At 38.7% G+C, this 22070-nt stretch overlaps 1 protein-coding gene across 3 annotated transcripts in view; it reads left to right on the top strand.

Moving 5' to 3' along the window:
* The first annotated feature begins 1119 nt into the window (after positions 1–1119).
* Positions 1120–22070, top strand: part of apba2a (amyloid beta (A4) precursor protein-binding, family A, member 2a) — a 38875-nt gene continuing 17924 nt past the window's right edge. Inside the window, exons 1-5 of one of the 3 annotated variants that reach the window (XM_062035785.1) lie at positions 1120–1254; positions 8757–9924; positions 13678–13785; positions 20547–20583; positions 20671–20816. In XM_062035785.1, the coding sequence (XP_061891769.1) occupies positions 8788–9924; positions 13678–13785; positions 20547–20583; positions 20671–20816 (1428 nt within the window). In that variant the 5' untranslated portion in view covers positions 1120–1254; positions 8757–8787. Of the gene's footprint in view, positions 1255–8756; positions 9925–13674; positions 13786–20546; positions 20584–20670; positions 20817–22070 lie in introns of all 3 variants that reach the window. The other 2 variants (XM_062035786.1, XM_062035784.1) reach the window with 2 other exon arrangements.

The following is a 22070-nucleotide window of genomic DNA, read 5'->3' as shown; positions in this document are numbered from 1 at the left end:
CATTTTTCCCATTTAAAATGAATTGGCCATTTGTCAAACTTCCACCATTTCCACATGTTTCAACCATTGCACCTTCAACACATCCCACCATCCTGGAAATCCAAACGACCCTTTTTCCAAGTTAAAAAAAAAAAATCCAGAATTATCCAGAATTCCTGGTTTTCCAACCCTATTTCCACCCTTTTTCCTGGCGACCACTCCTCCCACATTTTTCAACCCACTTCAACCGTTCCACGGTCGAAAAAAAATCCTCTTATTTAGGACAAAAAACTACGTTGTTTTTTTCAATGGAAAAATTCCCGGTTTTCCCGAAATTCCAGGAATTCCGTAACGCCATTTCTCAATTCAACATGTCACTACTTGAAAATTTCTCGACCAAATTGAAAAATTGCAACACAAGACCATTCAAGTGTTTTAGCATTTTCAAAAAAATTCCCGCTTTTTCCGAAATCCCCCATTTTTTGGGAAATTCCCTTTGAAATCAATGGGACATTCTTCAAAGTTGCACAATTCCCACTTTTGTCATCTGATTCAAACCGTTCCAACTTCGAGAATATTCAGCCTGTTCAGGAATTGTGTGCTCAACTCCAACAATTCTAAAATAAATTCCCGGATTTCCCATCATTCCTTTTTTTTTGTTTTTTGTTGTTGCATTTTCCCCATTTAAAATGAATTGTCCATTTTTCAAACTTCCACAATCCCCACATTCTTCGACATATTCCACTCACTCTAGACATTCAAACAAATTCCAAACCAAATTCCGGTTTTCCTGGAAATTCAAACATTCAAACCATTTTCACATTCAAACTATTCTTACATTCATACTGCATTCTGTCAGCATTTCAGTTCAACTTCAACGTTGGAGAATTCATACGCAATTACTTCAGGAATTGCTTCATCTATTTATTAATATTATTTGGCTTGTTTCCTACAAATAAAGACAACTTTTAACATGCGTCACACAAATGAGCAAAATTTGCTATATATAATTAAATGTTGAATGTCATTTAGTTTCTATAGCGTTATGTTGTATGTGCTTCATCGAAATAATGCTTGATTTAATTTCTTTATTGTTGAGGAACCAGAACTGTGGTCACGTGACTCCGCCTGTATCTTCTACTCATGTTCCCGGGAAGCCGTGCGGCTTTTATTTATTAAAAAAAAAAAAAAAAAAAAACATCCACTCGGGAGAAGACTGATCAGAGGCACACGCAGCTAATTGAGAAAGGAGGCTATACGACAGCATCAATGTCGGTAAGTGCGATGGAGAATCATGCATGTTTACAAATAGATCGTATTTGGATGTGTAGGCCTGTGCTGGTTGGATGACGGACAAAGCTGGACGTGCTCATCTGGTCGCACATCAGTGGGGTGTCAGCGTGGTGCAGCCTTTAAATCAAGGTCGACGTGCAGCTTTTGCATTTGCAATAAATAAAGGCTCCCTTTGCATGGGGGTAAACAAAAGCAGGGGAGTGGTCGGCCTAAATGCACCGTGATGTTTACATTCAAATGTCTGTCATATCATGCGGCAAAACACAACCAGCGACCGTGGAGCTGCGGCAAAAGTTCCTCGTAAAACGTATGAAATAAGGCTGAGGGTGCACGTCAAGGGCAGGGGAAAATATGTGCACAGGGGATTCAAATAAAACATTCAATTAAGCCTTTGGTTTTTTTCCATCACCAGTTCAGTACCATGGATAGATCAAGTGACATGGGAGGGTCTCACCCTTATAACAACATGGCTTGGTAAAAGAAATGATCAATATTTTGAATTATACGCTGATAAAAAACAATATTATTACTTTTCTAAAGGTGGGATGACAATTACAGTAGCTTTGAAGTCATGTTACTCTGGAAAACAATAGTATGTTTTATTTCCCTCTCAATGTGTGTGCAATTTTGAGTCTTGATAACATCAAATAGTAGTGGATAATCACCCACATGTACAAAACCCCAAACCAGTGAAGTTGGCACGATGTGTAAATGGTAAATAAAAACAGAATACGATGATTTGCAAATCCTTTTCAACTTATATTCAATTGACTAGATTGCAAAGACAAGATACTTAACGTTCGAACTGGGAAACTTTGTTATTTTTTGCAAATATTAGCTCATTTGGAATTTGATGCCAGCAACATGTTTCAAAAAAGCTGCCACAAGTGGCAAAAAAGACTGAAAAAGTTGAGGAATGCTCATCAAACACTTATTTGGAACATCCCACAGGTGAACAGGCTAATTGGGAACAGGTGGGTGCCATGATTGTTATGTTGGATCCACTAGGGACTGTACTTAGAGGGGGGGTTACCCACATATGCGATCCTCCCCAAGGTTTCTCATAGTCATTCACATCGACGTCCCTTGTGTGGGCTCTGTGCCGAGGATGTCGTTGTGGCTTGTGCAGCCCTTTGAGACTTTTGTGATTTAGGGATATATAAATAAACATTGATTGTTTGATTGATGATTGGGTATAAAAGCAGCTTCCATGAAATGCTCAGTCATTCACAAACAAGGATGGGGCGAGGGTCACCACTTTGTGAACAAATGCGTGAGCAAATTGTTTAAGAACATTTCTCAACGATTGCAAGGAATTTAGGGATTTCACCATCTACGGTCCGTAATATCATCAAAAGGTTCAGAGAATCTGGAGAAGTCACTGCACGTAAGCAGCAAGGCTGGAAACCAACACTGAATGCCCGTGTCCTTCATCCCTCAGGCCGTACTGCATCAAAAAGTTACATCAGTGTGTAAAGGATATCACCACATAGACTCAGGAACACTTCAGAAAACCACTGCCAGTAACTAGTTTGTCGCTACATATGTAAGTGCAAGTTAAAACTCTACTATGCAAAGCGAAAGCCATTTATCAACAACACCCAGAAACGCTTCGCTGGGCCCGAGCTCATCTAAGATAGACTGATGCAAAGTGGAAAAAGCGTTCTGTGGCCTGACAAGTCCACATTTCAAATTGTTTTTGGAAACTGTGGACGTTGTGTCCTCCGGAACAAAGAGGAAAATAACTATCCTGGTTGTTCTAGGCGCAAAGTTGAAAAGCCAGCATCTGTGATGGTATGGGGGTGTATTAGTGCCCAAGGCATGGGTAACTTGCACATCTGTGAAGGCAACATTAATGCTGAAAGGTACATACAAGTTTTGGAGCAACATATGTTGTCATTCAAGCAACGCTATCATGGACGCCCCTGCTTATTTCAGCAAGACAATGCCAAGCCACGTGTTATGACAGCTTGGCTTCATAGTAAAAGAGTGCGGGTACTAGACTGGCCTCCCTGTAGTCCAGACCTGTCTCCCATTGAAAATGTGTGGCGCAATATGAAGCCTACAATACCACAATGGAGACCCCCGGACTGTTGAACAATTTAAGCTGTACATCAAGCAAGAATGGGAAATAATTCCACCTGAAAAGCTTCAAAAATTGGTCTCCTCAGTTCCCAAACAATTACAGTGTTGTTAAAAGGAAAGGCCATGTAACACAGTGGTAAAAATGCCCCTGTGCCAACTTTTTGCAATATGTTGCTGCCATTAAATTCTAAGTTAATGATTATTTGCCCAAAAAAATTAAGTTTCTTAGTTCGAAAATTAAATATCTTGTCTTTGCAGTCTATTCAATTGAATATTAGTTGAAAAGGATTTGCAAATCATTGTATTCTCTTTTTATTTACGAATTACACAACGTGCCAACTTCACTGCTTTTGGGTTTTGTATTTCCATGCATCCATCTTCTTCCACTTATCCGAAGTCGCGTCGCGGGGGCAGCAGTCTTTGCAGAGAAGCCCAGACTTTCCTCTCCCCAGCCACTTTGTCCAGCTCTTCGCGCGGTATTTCGACCCCCAACTCAAAAACCATAACACTTTGAAGTTGTTTGTTTTCGTCAGGCTACTAAAGCTGATTTTAGATCACTGGTTCTTAACCTTATTGGAGGTACCGAACCCCACCAATTTCATATGCTCATTCACCGAACCCTTCTTTAGTGAAAAATTTAAAAAAAAAAAAAATTCAAATTCAAGACAAAGTTATGTTTTTTTAATTGGTGCATAAAATGAACTGTGCATGAATATCACTTTGTTCAAAGACAAAGCCAACACATGAAGTCACAATAAATTACACACCTGCAAATCAGATGGAATATTAGAGGGAATATTGTTTGGGGGTATCCATAATACGGCAATAGGGAGAAGTTTTTATTCACACGATGAGTAGGGTGTGTCTTGACCTCCGCGGCGGAGGCTCCGCCGAACCCCTGAGGCCGACTCACCGAACCCCTAGGGTTTGATCGAACCCAGGTTAAGAACCACTGTTTTAGATGTACAGTATACTGGTGGTTTCTTGTCTCAAGTGAGATTTCAAATGGTTTCCAATGTATTTTTGTGCAGGGTAATCTCTTAAAGGACTAATTGCCTCAGCTTCAAATACGATTGTGTGTTTTAGCACTGTTTAACTACACAAAATGGAGGTATAATGTTTTCCCAAAGTCCCTAGATCAGATCAAACTTTTTGGCTAACGGGCCAACATCGGCTTTTGAAATTTGACAGACGGGCCGACCGAGCACATGATGCATTTCAAAGCAATTCATATCTATTGAGAGGGGAGTAGACTTCCCAAACATGGGCTATATATATTTTTTCAACAATGTCATATCAGAACCTAAAAGAAACACAAAAATGGTATTACAGGGTTAACACTTACATTCTCTTTCAGTGGGAGCAGTGTTGTTGATCACCCTTTTTTGCCAATGCTTCAAAGTCTAGTATCAGTTTTGTTGTGGCAATTCTCAAAACAGATCTTTGCTTAGTTTTGTTCTGATATTTGGCGGGCCGGATTAAAAAGACTAATGGGCCGGATGTGGTCCATCCATGCCCTAGATGCATCATCGGTGAACGGCGGCGTTATCAATAATTTGCTAGTGTACATATTTTGATGATATTGTCCACAGAAAGATGTTATGCAGATGTAAAATTTCACCTTTTGACATTATAATGGTACGCACAATAACATCTCAATCCTACTTCATGCTGAGCTGGTTTGTGCTTTAATTTGGCACAAGTACTTCAATGCAGACTGATTACCCTTGATGGTTCACTTGCACAAACTAATGAGATCCAATGGAGAGCTGCATCGAAAAGTCGGACTTTAAAAAGATAATGAACTGTTTCAGCGAGGAATTCATTTTTAACAATATGCTTGTTATTGGTGTAAACCAGCAAGCACTGCATCATACTGAGAGAAGTTGATAATATTTTTTATACCTGTTATGTAGCAGAATGAGGCAACACAATAGAGTGGTACAGTACTTCAATTTACGTGTACACCACCATTTTAACTACAAGTAACATGCCTTTTAACAAGAAAAACAAACGTTTAGATAATAAATACGGTTATGGAAATCAATGCAATGACATGTACTACAAACAACCCCAGTAGTTTTACATAAAACATATTGTACATTATTTACCTTGGGGAGCAGACTAATATGTCTCCTTTGCGTATTCTACGTGCAGTGTTGTCAAATCCGTGTATTATCCCCCCTTATTATAATACTTGTTTTCATAGAGCTGCTGCATGTTTCTCTCGTGGCATCTGGCAACCCAGTGTCCGATGTCTTTGAGTGACAGACCAGAGAAGTCACTTTTGAGTTGAAAACATAAAAAGCGATTTGTTTGTCTGTCAACCAAGGCTAATGTTCGAGCATCCAGTTTGTTAAGTCAGGACTAGACGTACAAAATTGAAACTGAGTTTTTCTGCAGCTTTTCAATATTTTAATAGATAAATGTTTGTCGTTTGTCGTTTGTTCCTGCATGCGCGAAGGCTTGCTGCAGCTTTTCTTCTTTTTGTTTTCAAAGTATTTTTATTGTCAATTTTCTTAATGGTTGAAACAACAGACAAACATATACACATATAATAATAAAATAAATGAATAAATAAATAACATATGAAAATAAAAATAATGAATGAATAAGGTTTTTACACAGATTGTAACATGTAAAAACAAAATACACACACAGGCTTAACATATCAGTTGAATGTCCACTTTCATCAATCACATCAATTATGCCAAGACAGATACTTCTTAGGGGGGTTGACTACAGTTGCAGGTATTCCCAGATACTTCTCCACACACCACAACATTTCTGTAAATTACCAGATATCTCATATCTCAGATTTTCAATGTGGCGGATTCCCACTAACTCTCTCAACCAGGCTTCAAACTTAGGTGGTGAGTCAGATTTCCACACTCTCAAAGTGCATCTTTTTGCTATGACCATACCATAGGCCACCACTGGGCTAACATTCAATCAATCAATGTTTATTTATATAGCCCTAAATCACAAGTGTCTCAAAGGGCTGCACAAGCCACAACGACATCCGCGGTACAGAGCCCACATAAGGGCAAGGAAAACTCACCCCAGTGGGACGTCGATGTGAATGACTATGAGAAACCTTGGAGAGGACCGCATATGTGGGTAACCCCCCCCCCTCCGACCCATCTTGTCCAAAGTGTTAGAAATGCCAAGCAAAGCAGCTTCAGGATGAGGATCCAGATTTACTTTAAGTACATGAGAATACCTGCTGCAGCTTTTCTGATGCAGACTCTGCAGCGGGGCTTGATTTGCTGAGGTAGAACATATTTTTACTGTTTTTTCTCTCTTTTATGGTCATTTGCTTCTCTTCCTTCACACTAATTGTCTTAGATCTGATGGTTTTGAGAGCAAGATGTGGATCTCTGCACAGAACAACAATTTGTAACATTTGTAACAATTTATTGCTCAAATGGCACAAGCCCGTAACAAATATCACTTCAACAGAGAGCGAAATTACTCGTAACTTAAGGTATGCTCGCAATTTAAAGCATACCAAAAAGCCGACAGACAACTATTTCGTAAGTTAAGTTACTCGTAAGTTGAGGTACCGCTGTATGATTAATTCTACTAACACAAGGAAATATAAGTAACATCTCTCAGTATCAATCAATCAATTAAACGTTATTTGTATAGCACTTTTCATGCACAGGCAAGTTGCAAAACAAAGTTTTTTACACCAGTAAAAAAAAAAAGAATAGAAAAATAACACACACACACACTACAAACTTTTTGACTCGGGGGCCGCATTGTGTTAAAAATTTTTTGGCATATATATTATATACAGTGCAGGCCAAAAGTTTGGAAACACCTTCTCCTTTCAATGCGTTTTCTTTATTTTCATGACTATTTACATTGTTGATTGTCACTGAAGGCATCAAAACTATGACACCTGTGAAGTGAAAACCATTTCAGGTGACTACCTCTGGAAGCTCATCGAAAGAATGCCAAGAGTGTGCAAAGCATGTTTTCAGTTATTTCACCTTTTTTTGTTAAGTACACATGTGTTCATTCATAGTTTTGATGCCTTCAGTGACAATCTACAATAGTCATGAAAATAAAGAAAACACATTGAATGAGAAGGTATGTCCAAACTTTTGGCCTGTACTATATGTATATACATATATTAGGGTTGCAACTAACGATTAATTTGATAATCGATTAATCTGTCGATTATTACTTTGATTAATCGATTAATAATAAGATAAACGAGACAAACTACATTTCTATCCTTTCCAGTATTTTATTGAAAAAAAAACATCATACTGGCACCATACTTATTTTGATTTTTGTTTCTCAGCTGTTTGTACATGTTGCAGTTTATAAATAAAGGTTTATAAAAAAATAAATTAAAAAAATGCCTCTGCGCATGCACATAGCATAGATCCAATGAATCGATGACTAAATTAATCGCCAACTACTTTTATAATCAATTTTAATCAATTTAATCGATTAGTTGTTGCAGCCCTAATATATATATATATATATATATATATATATATATATATATATATATATATATATATATATTCTGAGAGCGATGATGTCACGTTATTGATAGGGAAATGCATTTTTAGACAATATGATTTGCCTGAGCGGTTAGAAGACACAGAGAGTAACAAGCGGTAGAAAATGCATTAGAAAGGACAGATTTTAAAAAATAAATAAATAAATAAATTTAAAAACAATTTTTTTTTTTTTTTTTTTACTTGGGACCGGATTTTGGACGATGGGGCCGTAGTTTGGGGACCCCTGCACTACACTATTGACAATAACAACAAATGGCATGGTACTGTGGCATGAGGAAAAAATGCCAACTTTGAGGTATCCACACTGGCGGACAGGTAACAAAAGAAAACGCAACTTGAAAAATAATATAAAACACATTTAAAAATATATGTAAAAATAAAATATAGATGCAAAAATTAATAAATGAATAAAAACATAAAATAGAAAATAACTGAATACAATTAATAATCTAAGAAGAGTTTAGATATTCAGTAAAAATCCTGATTAAAAAGGTGTGCCTTTAATCTTCAAAAAATATCAAAGGTCTCTGCCATCCTTTGTTCACAGGTGGGGGCCTTAGTGGCTAAATGCCGCCTCAGCGTGTGTCTTTGTTCTGGTATTTGGTAAAGATAAAAATATTGATGTATGATGCAGTGCAGTTCTACACCACCACAAACTACCTTCAAATTAATGAACAATTTTGTTACAAAGTCAAACAGAATTTAGCATTATTGTACTGGGTTTTATCAGAGGGGATTGTGTATGACTGTAAAAGATGCGAATGAGTATACTGTATTATTTTTTTCATGTTACCATGTGGTATGTGGCAAGGAGAATAATGCAAAAACTCATTGTTATATTTTCTCTGCTCACAGGGTTGAGAGCTTTTGGCTGACTGGGCCAGTAATGGCTCATGGGAATAAACCAGCAGCTGCCATTTCCAACTTAGCAGCAGCCGGTCCACAGCTATGTCCGGGACCTAGTAAACCCAGTCAAGAAGACCACACGGATTTAGTGAGGGAGGTGTCATCCCGCACTTTAAAGGACGTCAACAATGCCCAGTTGACTGCTGCCTATAGTAGTCGCGAAGACATGGAGGACACATGCTCTGAGTACGACAACGTGGGCTCCGATGTGGAGCAGGACTATGACGAGGTGCTCCATCTGAACAGAAAGGGCGTCATGGACACACGGTACTACAAACAGTATTGCCCCGAGGATGGGGCTTACCTAAAGCATGCTGGAGTAGGTAAAGTCGCCACTGAGGGCAGCAGTGCCACACCTCGTCCAAGCACAGACCGATGCGATGGATCACAATCGGACACTAAGCCTTGTAAGGTGGGCCGCCCCTTTAGGGCACGTTGCACCCCTATTAGAAGGGAAGCAGTGGAGGGAGAAGAAGTGGTGATGGGTCTGGAGAACAGGTTCTTCTTTTGCGATGGAGATGAGATTGAAGAGGTGCTGGATGGAGCCAGATTCATAGAAGATTTAGAGGATGACGGTCTAGAAAACAAGGTTCCAAGTCAAGTTGGCCATTATCAGGACAATAATAAGAGTAGAAAAGGCTGCGTTGGAAGGGATAGAGAAGAAGACCAAGGAAACACAAGAACACAGAACATGCCTGCAGGAGCCAATAGGAATTGTGAGTCATCTCAGGTGAACGCCAAGGAGGACAGGCAGGGGAAAGGGCGAGGCAGGAGGGCAACTGGACAGGACGTCGGAGTCAAAGCTTGCACGGCCAACAAAAATGATAATCGAGTGAAGACGTCGTCAAAGGAAAACAACAAAGCTCCCGTGCGGACAAAAGCTAAATCCAGCTCCGGTAAGCAACAACCGCCTCCTCGTCACCCCAATGGCCAGACACCTGTGAACAGCCAGAGGAGAGAGAGCCCTCCTGTAACAAGACCCGGCGCCTCCACTAATAACCTAGAGAGCCAGCAGGGGGTCGTCAAGCCGCCCCCGCCTCCTTGTCACGCACCTGAACAAGAGACCAGGCCTCCCGAAGAGAGCCAGAGCCAGAGCCAGCACCAGAAGCTCCAGCAGGTTTGTCTTGTTTCATTCCCAGAGGCCATCTGCAATCATGTTGGGTTTAATTAAAAACTAGACAAGAACAATGCAATATTTAGTTTTCAAGCCATATAACTTCCTGCTTCTCAAGACCAGTATTGATAACTTATTTTATCTATTATTTTTTTAAAATATAGATTCAACAGTAGGTTGTGCACGCCTTTTTTTGCGACTGGCTTTGGGGCAGCTTCTTTCGCAGCTGACGTCTTTGTAGGCTTTCAAAACACCATCAAATAGCATTGTTGGTGTTTCAGGTGGTTTATAAGATTTGATGTCTTAAAGCAAGGGTCCCCCAAACTACAGCCCGCCAGCGTTCAAAAAAATGCATTTTCCCGTTGATAACGTGACATCACGATTGCGCCGCAGTGTCTGGTAATCTGCAATGAAACAGACTATATATATATATATATATATATATATATATATATATATATATATATATATATATATATATATATATATATATATATATATATATTTTATTATTATTATTTTTTAAATTATATATATATATATATATATATATATATATATATATATATATATATATATATATATATATATATATATATATATATATATATATATATATATATATATATATATATATATATATATATATATATATATATATATGTATGTGCCTGGCCCCCAGCCAAATTTTTGTAACCCAATGCGGCCCCCTGGTCAAAAAGTTTGGGCACCCCTGTCTTAAAGGGTGATGATTTTTTCCTCTTCGCAGAATAATATGCCAAACATTTGGTGCGAATAGCATGTCTTCCTCTGAAACTGTGAATAAGTTCCACAGGTTTGCTTGACACTATTAAGTTATTGGATACATTGGTGTGATGTCATATTTCCTCATATCTACCCAAAAATAATCCATCCGATATTTATTGTGCACCCTTACTTACTAAAACACAATATTAACATGCAGGCTGTGTTTTGTTTTCTGTAAAACAAATCTATACAACATACTTGTTTTGAAAATGAAATTGATCAAAATAGCCCCCGCATCCTTTGATTTTTCAGTAAGTGGCCTTCAATGGACTCCCCTGTTTGGACACCCTTGAGTTAGACAATGATTGGCAGTGAAGTGATTTTCAGTGGACAGTAAATCTATACTTATTTCCAAGCTGTACCCTGACTACCCTAAAATAATAGGGCTGCACAAAAAAACACAAAAATGCAATCTGAAGTAAAGCTGCAGTGTTGTGAGCAGCCTTCTGCTTGCTCTCCCTCGTCCCCCAGTGAACCTCGCTGGCCAGAGCGAGTTGGCTTCACGGCTCTGGAGGGCAGGGCGCGTTAACTATCATTCATCAGGTCACTGGAGAAGCGATTGTCTTAAATAGTCTTTGGACTTGTCTTTATTAGGTGCATGAATGTATTGTGGCGTAAGTAAGTACGCCATGTTTTTGACTAGATGGGGGGTCAGTAACCCGCGGCCCTTGAGCCGCATGCGGCTCTTTAGTGCCGCCCTAGTGGCTCCCTAAAACATTTTTAAAAAAGGATTAAAAATTGAAAAAGATGGGGAATTTTTTTTTTGTTTGTTTTAGTATGTTTTTTGTTTGAGGACAAACATGATACAAACCTTCCCAATTGTTAGAAAGCCCACTGTTTAATATGTTTGTGTGTGTGCTTCACTGATGAGAGTATTTGGTGGACATCATATGTCCTACTAATTTTGGCGGTTCTCTAACTCACCATAGTGTGGACTGTGACGCAAAAGTTTCTTTACATGTAAAATCTTCCACTCCTTCTTTGTCTCATTTTGTCCACCAAACGTTTTATGCTGTGTGTGAATGCACAAAGGTGCGCTTTGTTGGTGTTTTTGACTTGTTGGCGTTCTAACCAGGCATATTTGGTCAGTGCATGTCTGCAAGCTAATCAATGCTAACATGCTATTTATGCTAGCTGTATGTACATATTGCATCGTTATGCCTCATTTGTAGGTATATTTGAGCTAATTTTATATCCTTTACTTTTATCCTCTTTGTATATTATTTAGTTTTGCATGTCTCATGACACATTTCAGATAGTTTTTTGTGTGCCATGTTGTTCCAGACCACAGCAAACATTATCTAGCTTGCCAAAGATTGTAATAAATCTATTAAAAAGAAGGCAGCCTGCCGTTTCCTTTAAATTGAACACACACACCTATACCTTTGGCCATTCTAAGCCAGTAATTTCCAGGAGTTATCTCACCTTCTAAGTAGCCTCTGATTTACTAATGTTTTCTAATGTTGTAAAAATGTGTAGAATAAATAAAACATTTGAACAATTCTGTCAACGAAGGTTTGCCTGCGACACATAGTCATTTTGATAGTAGGCTGTTATAGCTAATATATAATTATATACAGCTTTTAATTTTTTGCGGCTCCAGACAGATTCGTTTTTTGTATTTTTGGTCCAATTTGGCTCTTTCAAAGTTTTGGGTTGCCAACCCCTTGACTAGATAAATGGTAAATGGGTTATACTTGTATAGCGCTTTTCTACCTTCAAGGCACTCAAAGCGCTTTGACACTATTTCCACATTCACCCATTCACACACACATTCACACACTGATGGCGGGAGCTGCCATGCAAGGCGCTAACCACGACCCATCAGGAGCAAGGGTGAAGTGTCTCGCTCAAGGACACAACGGACGTGACTAGGGTGGTAGAAGCTGGGGATCGAACCTCAGGTTGCTGGCACGGCCGCTCTCCCAACTGAGCCACGCCGTCCCCGATGGACTATTTTCCGTCTTTGTAACCTCAGAAATACCTTTTTGAAAGTGTCTTTTAAAGCAGAACAAGACAAAGAGGAGTGGGACTTTGCTAAACATGGCATGTGAAAAAAATGTGTACACTTGTGCAGTACTTTAGAGTAATACCTCTTCTTATGGGCTTAATTTTTTTCGTGACTCAAAACACTTGTATTTCAAATTGTCTTCCATTGAAATTAATATATATCAATTGGTGATTGCCCTCCCAAAAAACAGCACAACTTTTAGCTAAAAAAATATTGTCTAAAAATAGAATATAAAATAGAATGTACTACTAACAACTACATTAGTTGTATGCAGTAATGTAATAATAATGTACAGCATTAACATTGGAGAGTGGGCCTCTAAGGTATCTCCGTCGAGCTGCTTCTCTGTCAAACACACCATCAGCAGCTTTTCCGTATTTTCATGGATGATTGTCCGCCATTTAGATATAATTTGAACATTCTTGGTTGGTGTTAGACTCATTCTGCTTTATTATGATGCAGACTAGCAGTGATACGCTCGAATTACACCGCCAAGTTGGCGACACGCCGTGTCATGTTCTTAAGTATTTCTTTCTTTATTCAATGAATGTCATCCACTTCTCCTTCTCAGTAATTGCCACTCACTTTCTTCCTTTTCATGGTTGGAAAACAAAGTTATGTCGATCTCTAGCTACATGCTATTGCTAACAAGTAAGACCAGATGTTTTGGGGCCGATCCTATTGGGCTCACTGTGATATTTACTGCGTCAACTAATGGAGGGGATGCTTGCAACTCAGGTTTTTGCTTGCAACTTAAAGCATAACAATTAGCCGAGAGCCACCTCTTATCTCAAAGCATGTCTAAGTTGAGGTACCACTGTGTATATATAACTACCTTTTCGATTATATTGTCTCTTGAGAAGCTTTTGGTTTGTGAAATGTGAGCGTTATAATCACCTTAGTGAGATGGTACTGAGGTGGTTGTTTGTGTACAGCAGGATGAGAAGGAGCCAAGCACCGCCGCGACGCACATGGAAGTGCCAGATCAGCCAAGGAGGCCTCCGAGTCCAGATCTCCTTCCAGAAGACGAGAGTGGCTCCCCCAAGGTAAGGATGCATTTTTGAATATTACCCATCGTAAGGCACTAGATTCTTGATATTCATCCATAATTACAGTAGATGTATTTTTACCGTTGAGACACGACCGCATCAGTAAAACGTCCAACGCCGCCAAAATCATCATTGCGCTGTCCATCTGTTCCAGGAAGAGTGGCCTACTAACGAACTAACAGATGGACAAACAATCTCAAATACAATACACAACATTCTCCTCATCTTTAATAACATTTATTTCTGCTCTTTACTAAGTTACATTCAAATTCTATAAGGTCCTTGAATAATTATCAATGATCATCATCATAATTGTTATGTTTACTTAGTGCTGTAGTAAAACGGCACAAATCCAAACTAAACATTTAGGTAGAGATTTTAATTAAACTAATGTGAATTGTAACTGTCAGGTTCAAACACTGATGACATCTATAAAACAAGACAAGAAGCAAGGAATTAAACAGAGACAGAATTCAATTCAGATAGTATATATCTGTTTCATGAATCAATTTAAGTGGACCCCGACTTAAACAAGTTGAAAAACTTATTCGGGTTTTACCATTTAGTGATCAATTGTACGGAATATGTACAACCTACTAATAAAAGTCTCAATCAATCAATCAATCAATCAAGCTCAATTGAGGAGAAACGCGTAGACACTGTACCCTTGAACAGTGTCGTCCCACGCTCTGACGAAAGATTGTATGCCTCCTCTTTTATTTGGACTTTCCCTGATTACATGGCAACAGCTGTTTCTAAAGGAAGGGGGTCGTAAACAGCCGCTGCCTTTGGTCACAAAACAGTTCAAAGAAAAGGTGCCTGGAGGGGAGCCTCCAGGCACGCCAGGTGCCTGCTTCCTCTCCGCTTTGTAGATCTCGGGTCAAGACAAAATCTTCCTGTGGATTACAATACATCAAAGAAACCGACGCCTTCATGTCGCTTCCCACCCTACACAGTGGAGTTTTACACAAGCCTTTTGCTTGGTAGGATCAAAGACAGCTTTTGTCCTCTCGCAGGGCGAGCTGAACTCAATGTAACACAAAGTTTTGTGATAACTTGGATACAATTATTCTGACAGTAACCACGTCGGGATGGCTTATAAGAAATTAATTCACATTAATATGCAATAATGCCTTAAGATCCCGTTCCCAAATATGTCTCTATTTCAGGCCTGGGCAATTATTTTGACCCAGGGGGCCAAATTTAGAAAAAGAAATGTGTCCGCGAGCCGGTATAATCTATTTTTAGGAACACTAATACAAAACCTCACAATAATGTCTGATTGAATGCTAAAAACGTTATGACAGACCGCCTTAAAAACGAAATGGAAATTCAGATTTTTTTATGAATGAGACACCCAGAATGGTACATGAAAATAAATAATGTGGGATTTACAATATTAACTATGAACGATAAAACACTGAATATTGACAACATATGAACGTCACACCCCCTCTCGATTGATATGTTTTACAATCAAGTGAAACGCAACAAAATTGCAACAAACACAGCGAAATATGAATGCGAAGGGTAAAAAAAACCCCAACTACAATCTGATACATCTGATATATCACTAAGCTTTAGAACTTTGTTGTGAAAATCTCCTCCCGCGTCTGTCCCTGACACCCACATTTCAGGCTGGCCGCTATGGAAACACTCTGTGGAAACGCTCCCCACCCACACTGCTTGGTGCCTCGTCTGAGCTGCTGTGACTTACATTACCATAGTAACTAATTAGATTACCATAGTAACTAATTAGATTACCATAGTAACTAGTATATAATGCAAAAGCGCATATTCCAACCATTGAAATACTTTGTATAGTTCAAGGATTACGGTCATTTGAAAACATCACTGCACATCATAATGGCAGCTACAGTTTCCATCTTAAAGATCTAAAAAAATTATTTGAGAATGTCCGGTGGGCCAGATTGAAAAGCTTAATGGGCCGCATGTGGCCCCTGGGCCCTAATTTGCCCAGGTCTGCTCTATCTGCTGGGAATGAAAAAGGCTATATTTGGCTTTAAAGGCTTTAGAGCGTCCAGATGACCGAAATTTCACTAACAATGTATTTTTTTCCTCCTGAAAATTAATCTGCCTGTCATTTCCAATATCAATTAGTTTAAAATAATAAATAAATCGGTAGATAATCAACTGTACTTGGAACGCCCCAATTCCAGACTCGATACGTCACCCCCTCTTGGTGTGATGTCATCTACAGAACTACAGCCCATTTCCCAGCGTAGACAGTATGGATAGAAGCATGTAAAACTATTATTTTGATCACTTAATTGCATGTTGCTGTCGACCTGATCTATGATTACTTCAAAACCGAGATGGTTAACATTATGAACAAAAAAGAAATATAAAAACATTGCCATTGCCGGACTTCCCTGCTCTTCCATAGACACCATAGCCTGTGTTTCCTCATGTTTTTCCAGCATTCCCTTATTTATTTATTATTTATAAAGGCCTACTGAAATGAAATTTTCTTATTTAAACGGGGATAGCAGATCCATTCTATGTGTCATACTTGATCATTTCGCGATATTGCCATATTTTTGCTGAAAGGATTTAGTAGAGAACATCGACGATAAAGTTCGCAACTTTTGGTCGCTGATAAAAAAAGCCTTGCCTGTACCGGAAGTAGCGTGACGTCGCAGGTTAAAGGGCTCCTCACATTTCCCCATTGTTTACACCAGCATCGAGAGCGATTCGGACCGAGAAAGCGACGATTACCCCATTAATTTGAGCGAGGATGAAAGATTTGTGGATGAGGAACGTGAGAGTGAAGGATTAGAGTGCAGTGCAGGACGTATCTTTGCCCTTGTACCGTAACTTAGGTACAAGGGCTCATTGGATTCCACACTTTCTCCTTTTTCTATTTTGGATCACGGATTTGTATTTTAAACCACCTCGGATACTATATCCTCTTGAAAATGAGAGTTGAGAACGTGAAATGGACATTCACAGTGACTTTTATCCCCACGACAATACATCGTTGAAGCAATTTAGCTACGGAGCTAACGTGATAGCATCGTGCTTAAATGCAGATAGAAACAAAATAAATAAGCCCCTGACTGGAAGGATAGACAGAAGATCAACAATACTACCAAACTCTGGACCTGTAACTACACGGTTAATGCTTTCCAGCCTGGCGAAGCTTAACAATGCTGTTGCTAACGACGCCATTGAAGCTAACTTAGCTACGGGACCTCGACAGAGCTATGCTAAAAACATTAGCTATCCACCTACGCCAGCCCTCATCTGCTCATCAACAACCGTGCTCACCTGCGTTCCAGCGATCGACGGCGCGACGAAGGACTTCACCCGATCATCGATGCGGTCGGCGGCTAGCGTCGGATAGCGCGTCTGCTATCCAAGTCAAAGTCCTCCTGGTTATTTTGCTGCAGCCAGCCGCTGATACACCGATCCCACCTACAGTTTTCTTCTTTGCAGTCTTCATTGTTCATTAAACAAATTGCAAAAGATTCACCAACACAGATATCCAGAATACTGTGGAATTTTGCGATGAAAACAGAGCTGTTTGTATTGGGATACAATGTGTCCCAATACTTCTGCTTCAACCATTGACGTCACGCGCAAACGTCATCATACATAGACATTTTCAACCGGAAGTTTCGCGGGAAATTTAAAATTGCACTTTATAAGTTAACCCGGCCGTATTGGCATGTGTTGCAATGTTAAGATTTCATCATTGATATATAAACTATCAGACTGCGTGGTCGGTAGTAGTGGGTTTCAGAAGGCCTTTAAGGTAAACATCAGTAGAAGAGGATGCCTGATAAAAAATATTGGCGGCTTACCTTCATTTTCTCTCGTTTTTGAGAGACTCCCCTCGAGAGTGCTCCTGATTTTCGGGATCACATTTGGCTTAGGGATGATGTTTGATAAGAAATTATCGAGTTTGAGCCTATTATCGAATCCTCTTATCGAACCGATTCCTTATCGATTCTCTTATCGAGTCCAGATAGGTTGTTGTATATGGAAAAAAACACACAATATTTGGTTTAACAAATCACTTCACATTCTCTACTGCTCACTACTATAGTATTACCACATCTGAGTTATTGTGCAGAAATGTGGGGAAATAACTACAAATGTGCACTACATTCGTTAACCGTGTTACAAAAAAGATCAATTAGACTGATACATAATGTTGGATATAGAGAACATACAAACACTTTATTTATTGAGTCAAAAATATTAAAGTTCGATGATTTGGTAAAATTACAAACATCTAAAATGATGTGGAATTAAATGATGGAATGGATTAAGTAAAGAAGTTAAACATTGCACTGATATGATCCAGTTTAAGAGGTTGTTCAAATGAATAGTGCTTACAAAGTACAAAGAAGAATTATGAGAAATACTTTCAACCTTATTGAAAATAAGATATTCTTCATCTCAGTATAATAATAATGACTGAATTAATTAATTACATATTACAAAACTGTTGCATATACTAATTCACAGATATTTTATTATAAAAAGGTCAGTAAATGATGTATATATTTTGTGTGAGTCAATTTGACTGGAGAGGTTCATACATATCGCGATTCGGGATGAAGATGCTACCAAAACACATACTACACAGTATGAAATGGCCTCCAGTCTTCTGTAGGTGACATCAGCAGGCTGATGCATTTTGCATTTTGCAACTAAATGTGGGCATTCCAAAATGTGCTGAACTCGTTAGAAAACAAGCCTATAAAATCACTATTGTGTCTATTTTGGGGGGAATTTTACCTGTATACATCATTTTTAGGTCCAGAACTATGAAATAATTGCTAATGTTGACAGCATTAGAAGGGCCCTTTAAGCAACATGCAGTATTATGATATGTTGATTCATGATATTTGATCTATTATTGTCTTTAAATCATCTGTCGATTGGCAGAAAGTGTTTGTTTTAATACCAGTTGATATAACAGATAAAGTAATATTTTTTTCTTTCTGTACTACAAAACCCAAAAGCAGTGAAGTTGGCACGTTGTGTAATTCGTAAATAAAAACAGAATACAATGATTTGCAAATCCTTTTCAACTTATATTCAATTGAATAGACTGCAAAGACGAGATATTTAATGTTCGAACTGAGACACATATTTTTTTTGCAAATAATCATTAACTTAGAATTTAATGGCAACGACACATTGCAAAAAAGTTAGCACAGAGGCATTTTTACCACTGTGTTACATGGACTTTCCTTTTAACAACACTCTGAGGAGACTAAAGCTGAAGCTTTTCAGGTGGAATTATTTCCCATTCTTGCTTGATGTACAGCTTAAGTTGTTCAACAGTCCGGGTTCTCCACTGTGGTACTTTACGCTTCATAATGCACCACACATTTTCAATGGGAGACAGGTCTGGACTACAGGCAGGCCAGTCTAGTACCTGCACTCTTTTACTATGAAGCCACGCTGTTGTAACACGTGGCTTGGCATTGTCTTGCTGAAATAAGCAGGGGCGTCCATGATAACGTTGCTTGGATGGCAACATATGTTGCTCCAAAACCTGTATGTACCTTTCAGCATTAATGGCGCCTTCACAGATGTGTAAGTTACCAATGCCTTGGGCACTAATACACCCCCATACCATCACAGATGCTGGCTTTACAACTTTGCGCCTATAACAATCCGGATGGTTCTTTTCCTCTTTGTTCCGGAGGACACGACGTCCACAGTTTCCAAAAACAATTTGAAATGTGGATTCGTCAGACCACAGAACACTTTTCCACTTTGCATCAGTCCATCTTAGATGAACTTGGGCCCAGCGAAGCCGGCTGCGTTTCTGGGTGTTGTTGATAAATGGCTTTCGCTTTGCATAGTGGAGTTTTAACTTGCACTTACAGATGTAGCAACAAACTGTAGTTACTGACAGTGGTTTTTCTGAAGTGTTCCTGAGCCCATGTGGTGATACTCTTTACACACTGATGTCGGTTTTTGATGCAGGATCCAAGGTCACGGGCATTCAATGTTACGTGCAGTGATTTCTCCAGATTCTCTGAAACTTTTGATGATATTACGGACCGTACATGGTGAAATTCCTAAATTCCTTGCAATAGCTGGTTGAGAAATGTTGTTGTTAAACTGTTGGACCATTTGCTCACGCATTTGTTCACAAAGTGGTGACCCTCACCCCATCCTTGTTTGTGAATGACTGAGCATTTCATGGAAGCTGCTTTTATACCCAATCATGGCACCCACCTGTCCCCAATTAGCCTGTTCACCTGTGGGATGTTCCAAATAAGTGTTTGATGAGCGTTCCTCTTTTTTGCCACTTGTGCCAGCTTTTTTGAAACATGTTGCAGGCATCAAATTCCAAATGAGCTAATATTTGCAAAGAATAACAAAAGTTTCTCAGTTTGAACATTAAATATCTTGTCTTTTCAGTCCATTCAATTGAATATAGGTTGAAAAGGATTTGCAAATTCTGTTTTTATTTACGATTTACACAACGTGCCAACTCCACTGGTTTTGGGGTTTGTATTTTACGTTGGTCTCCAATAAATACATGTAGCTCAAAACTAACATTCCATTTTCTAAAAACAGTAGCACACTTTGTCATGCAGAGGACTCCTTCCATATAGAATATATTCTATATCATTGGGGAACTTTGACCAGTGTTTTTGCAGTAGATCCTTAAAAACATGACCTTTGTTGAGTAGATCTGGTGTTGCTTGTATGACTGATAGAGTTGCCTTGGAATCTAATAATAATTTCTTTTTTTCAAAAAGACACAAGAATCAGCTTCCTTTCCCAGTTTTGAAGACGGTAAGCGTTTCAGAATAATTGACTAATGTGTGTATCGGACACACATTTAAAGTTGTATAGTGTACGCTTATTTCCTGTGTCACCAAGTCCCAGGTCCTTGTGAGCCAGAAGATCTTATTGATGGGATCATCTTTGCTGCCAACTACCTTGGCTGCACTCAGGTGCTGTCTGATAAGAACCCTTCCAAGACTGTCCGCATGTCGCAGGCCCAGGAAGCCGTTAGTCGCATCAAGGTAAGGGACTTCATGTAGTGCTTAATGCAGGGATTCTCAAAGGCACTCTAGTCTAGGAGGTACTTGGGATTTTAAAAAAAACTATGCCACGCAATTAATGGCAAATGTGCACATTAATCATGCATACATGTAGATTAATTACGCAATCATCTCATGATCCTTGACCTTAGCTTGTCAATGGTTACCTAAAAGATAGCACATGTTCTACACCAGGCGTGTCAAACTCATTTTCATTGAGGGCCACATCGCAGTTATGGTTGCCCCTCAGAGGGCCGCTTTTAACAGTGAATAATATACAGTATGAATATAAATGTGTATATATAAAACGTGTATAATTGTCAGTTGTTTTTTTTTATGTACGCTGTACAAAACCAAATCTTTAGATTGTACTGTATAAAACTGGCAGCTCAGTTGCCACAATTTTACCGTAATATTTGCAGTTGTTTTTTTGTTTTTTACAGCATATAAATAGAAAAATACATGGATTGAAATTAAATGGAATGGTGTGGTGGATTGTCCGAAGCTTAAGCAGGCAACAAAAGTAGTTTAGTACAACAAATTTATTTACCCATTATCAGAAGTGCAGGTTGAATTGAGTTGTCCGTGCAAGCAGACAAAATGTACTCCAGAGCACACAAGACACACACAAGCCAAAATCACTCTCGAGTCCCGGTCTTCTGCCATTTTTTATATGTCTCTTGTGCGTCACTGTTTTTTATCTCGTGCGTCACGATTGTTTTGTTTTGGTTTGTCTGTTCCACAACAACCTCGTATCTCTTAGTCATATTTGGAAAATCTAAACATTCTGTAGACAGGTTGGCATAACTCCATATTCACCTTTGTCCCACAACTGTTCCATTCAATGGCACAAAATAGAAGAGAAATGAAAATGAGCAGACATTCTTAATAGACAAGAAATATAGGTCAAAAGGTCAGAAATTCTACGACAATGGAAAAACGGTACAATTTTTTTTTTTTAATCGTTAAAATTCATGCAAGTATTTTATACTGTAAAATCTATGTTTGTTGTCTTTTATAGTGTATTATTACTCTATACTGAAAGTGGATTTTACTGTAAAAAAAAAAATCTTTTTACATGAACAGTTTGTTGGATTACTTTGAAATCATAAATCAAGCATATATTTAAGTATTTATCTTTATTTGAACAATAACATTGTTATGAAATGTATGATGATATCTAAGGCTGCAGCTAACGATTATTTTTCTATCGATTAATCTATAGATTATTTTTTT

This window comes from Entelurus aequoreus, linkage group LG24, assembly GCF_033978785.1.
Source record: "Entelurus aequoreus isolate RoL-2023_Sb linkage group LG24, RoL_Eaeq_v1.1, whole genome shotgun sequence".
NCBI classification, from domain to species: Eukaryota; Metazoa; Chordata; class Actinopteri; order Syngnathiformes; family Syngnathidae; genus Entelurus; species Entelurus aequoreus.
This window is presented reverse-complemented; position numbering and strand designations above follow the sequence as displayed.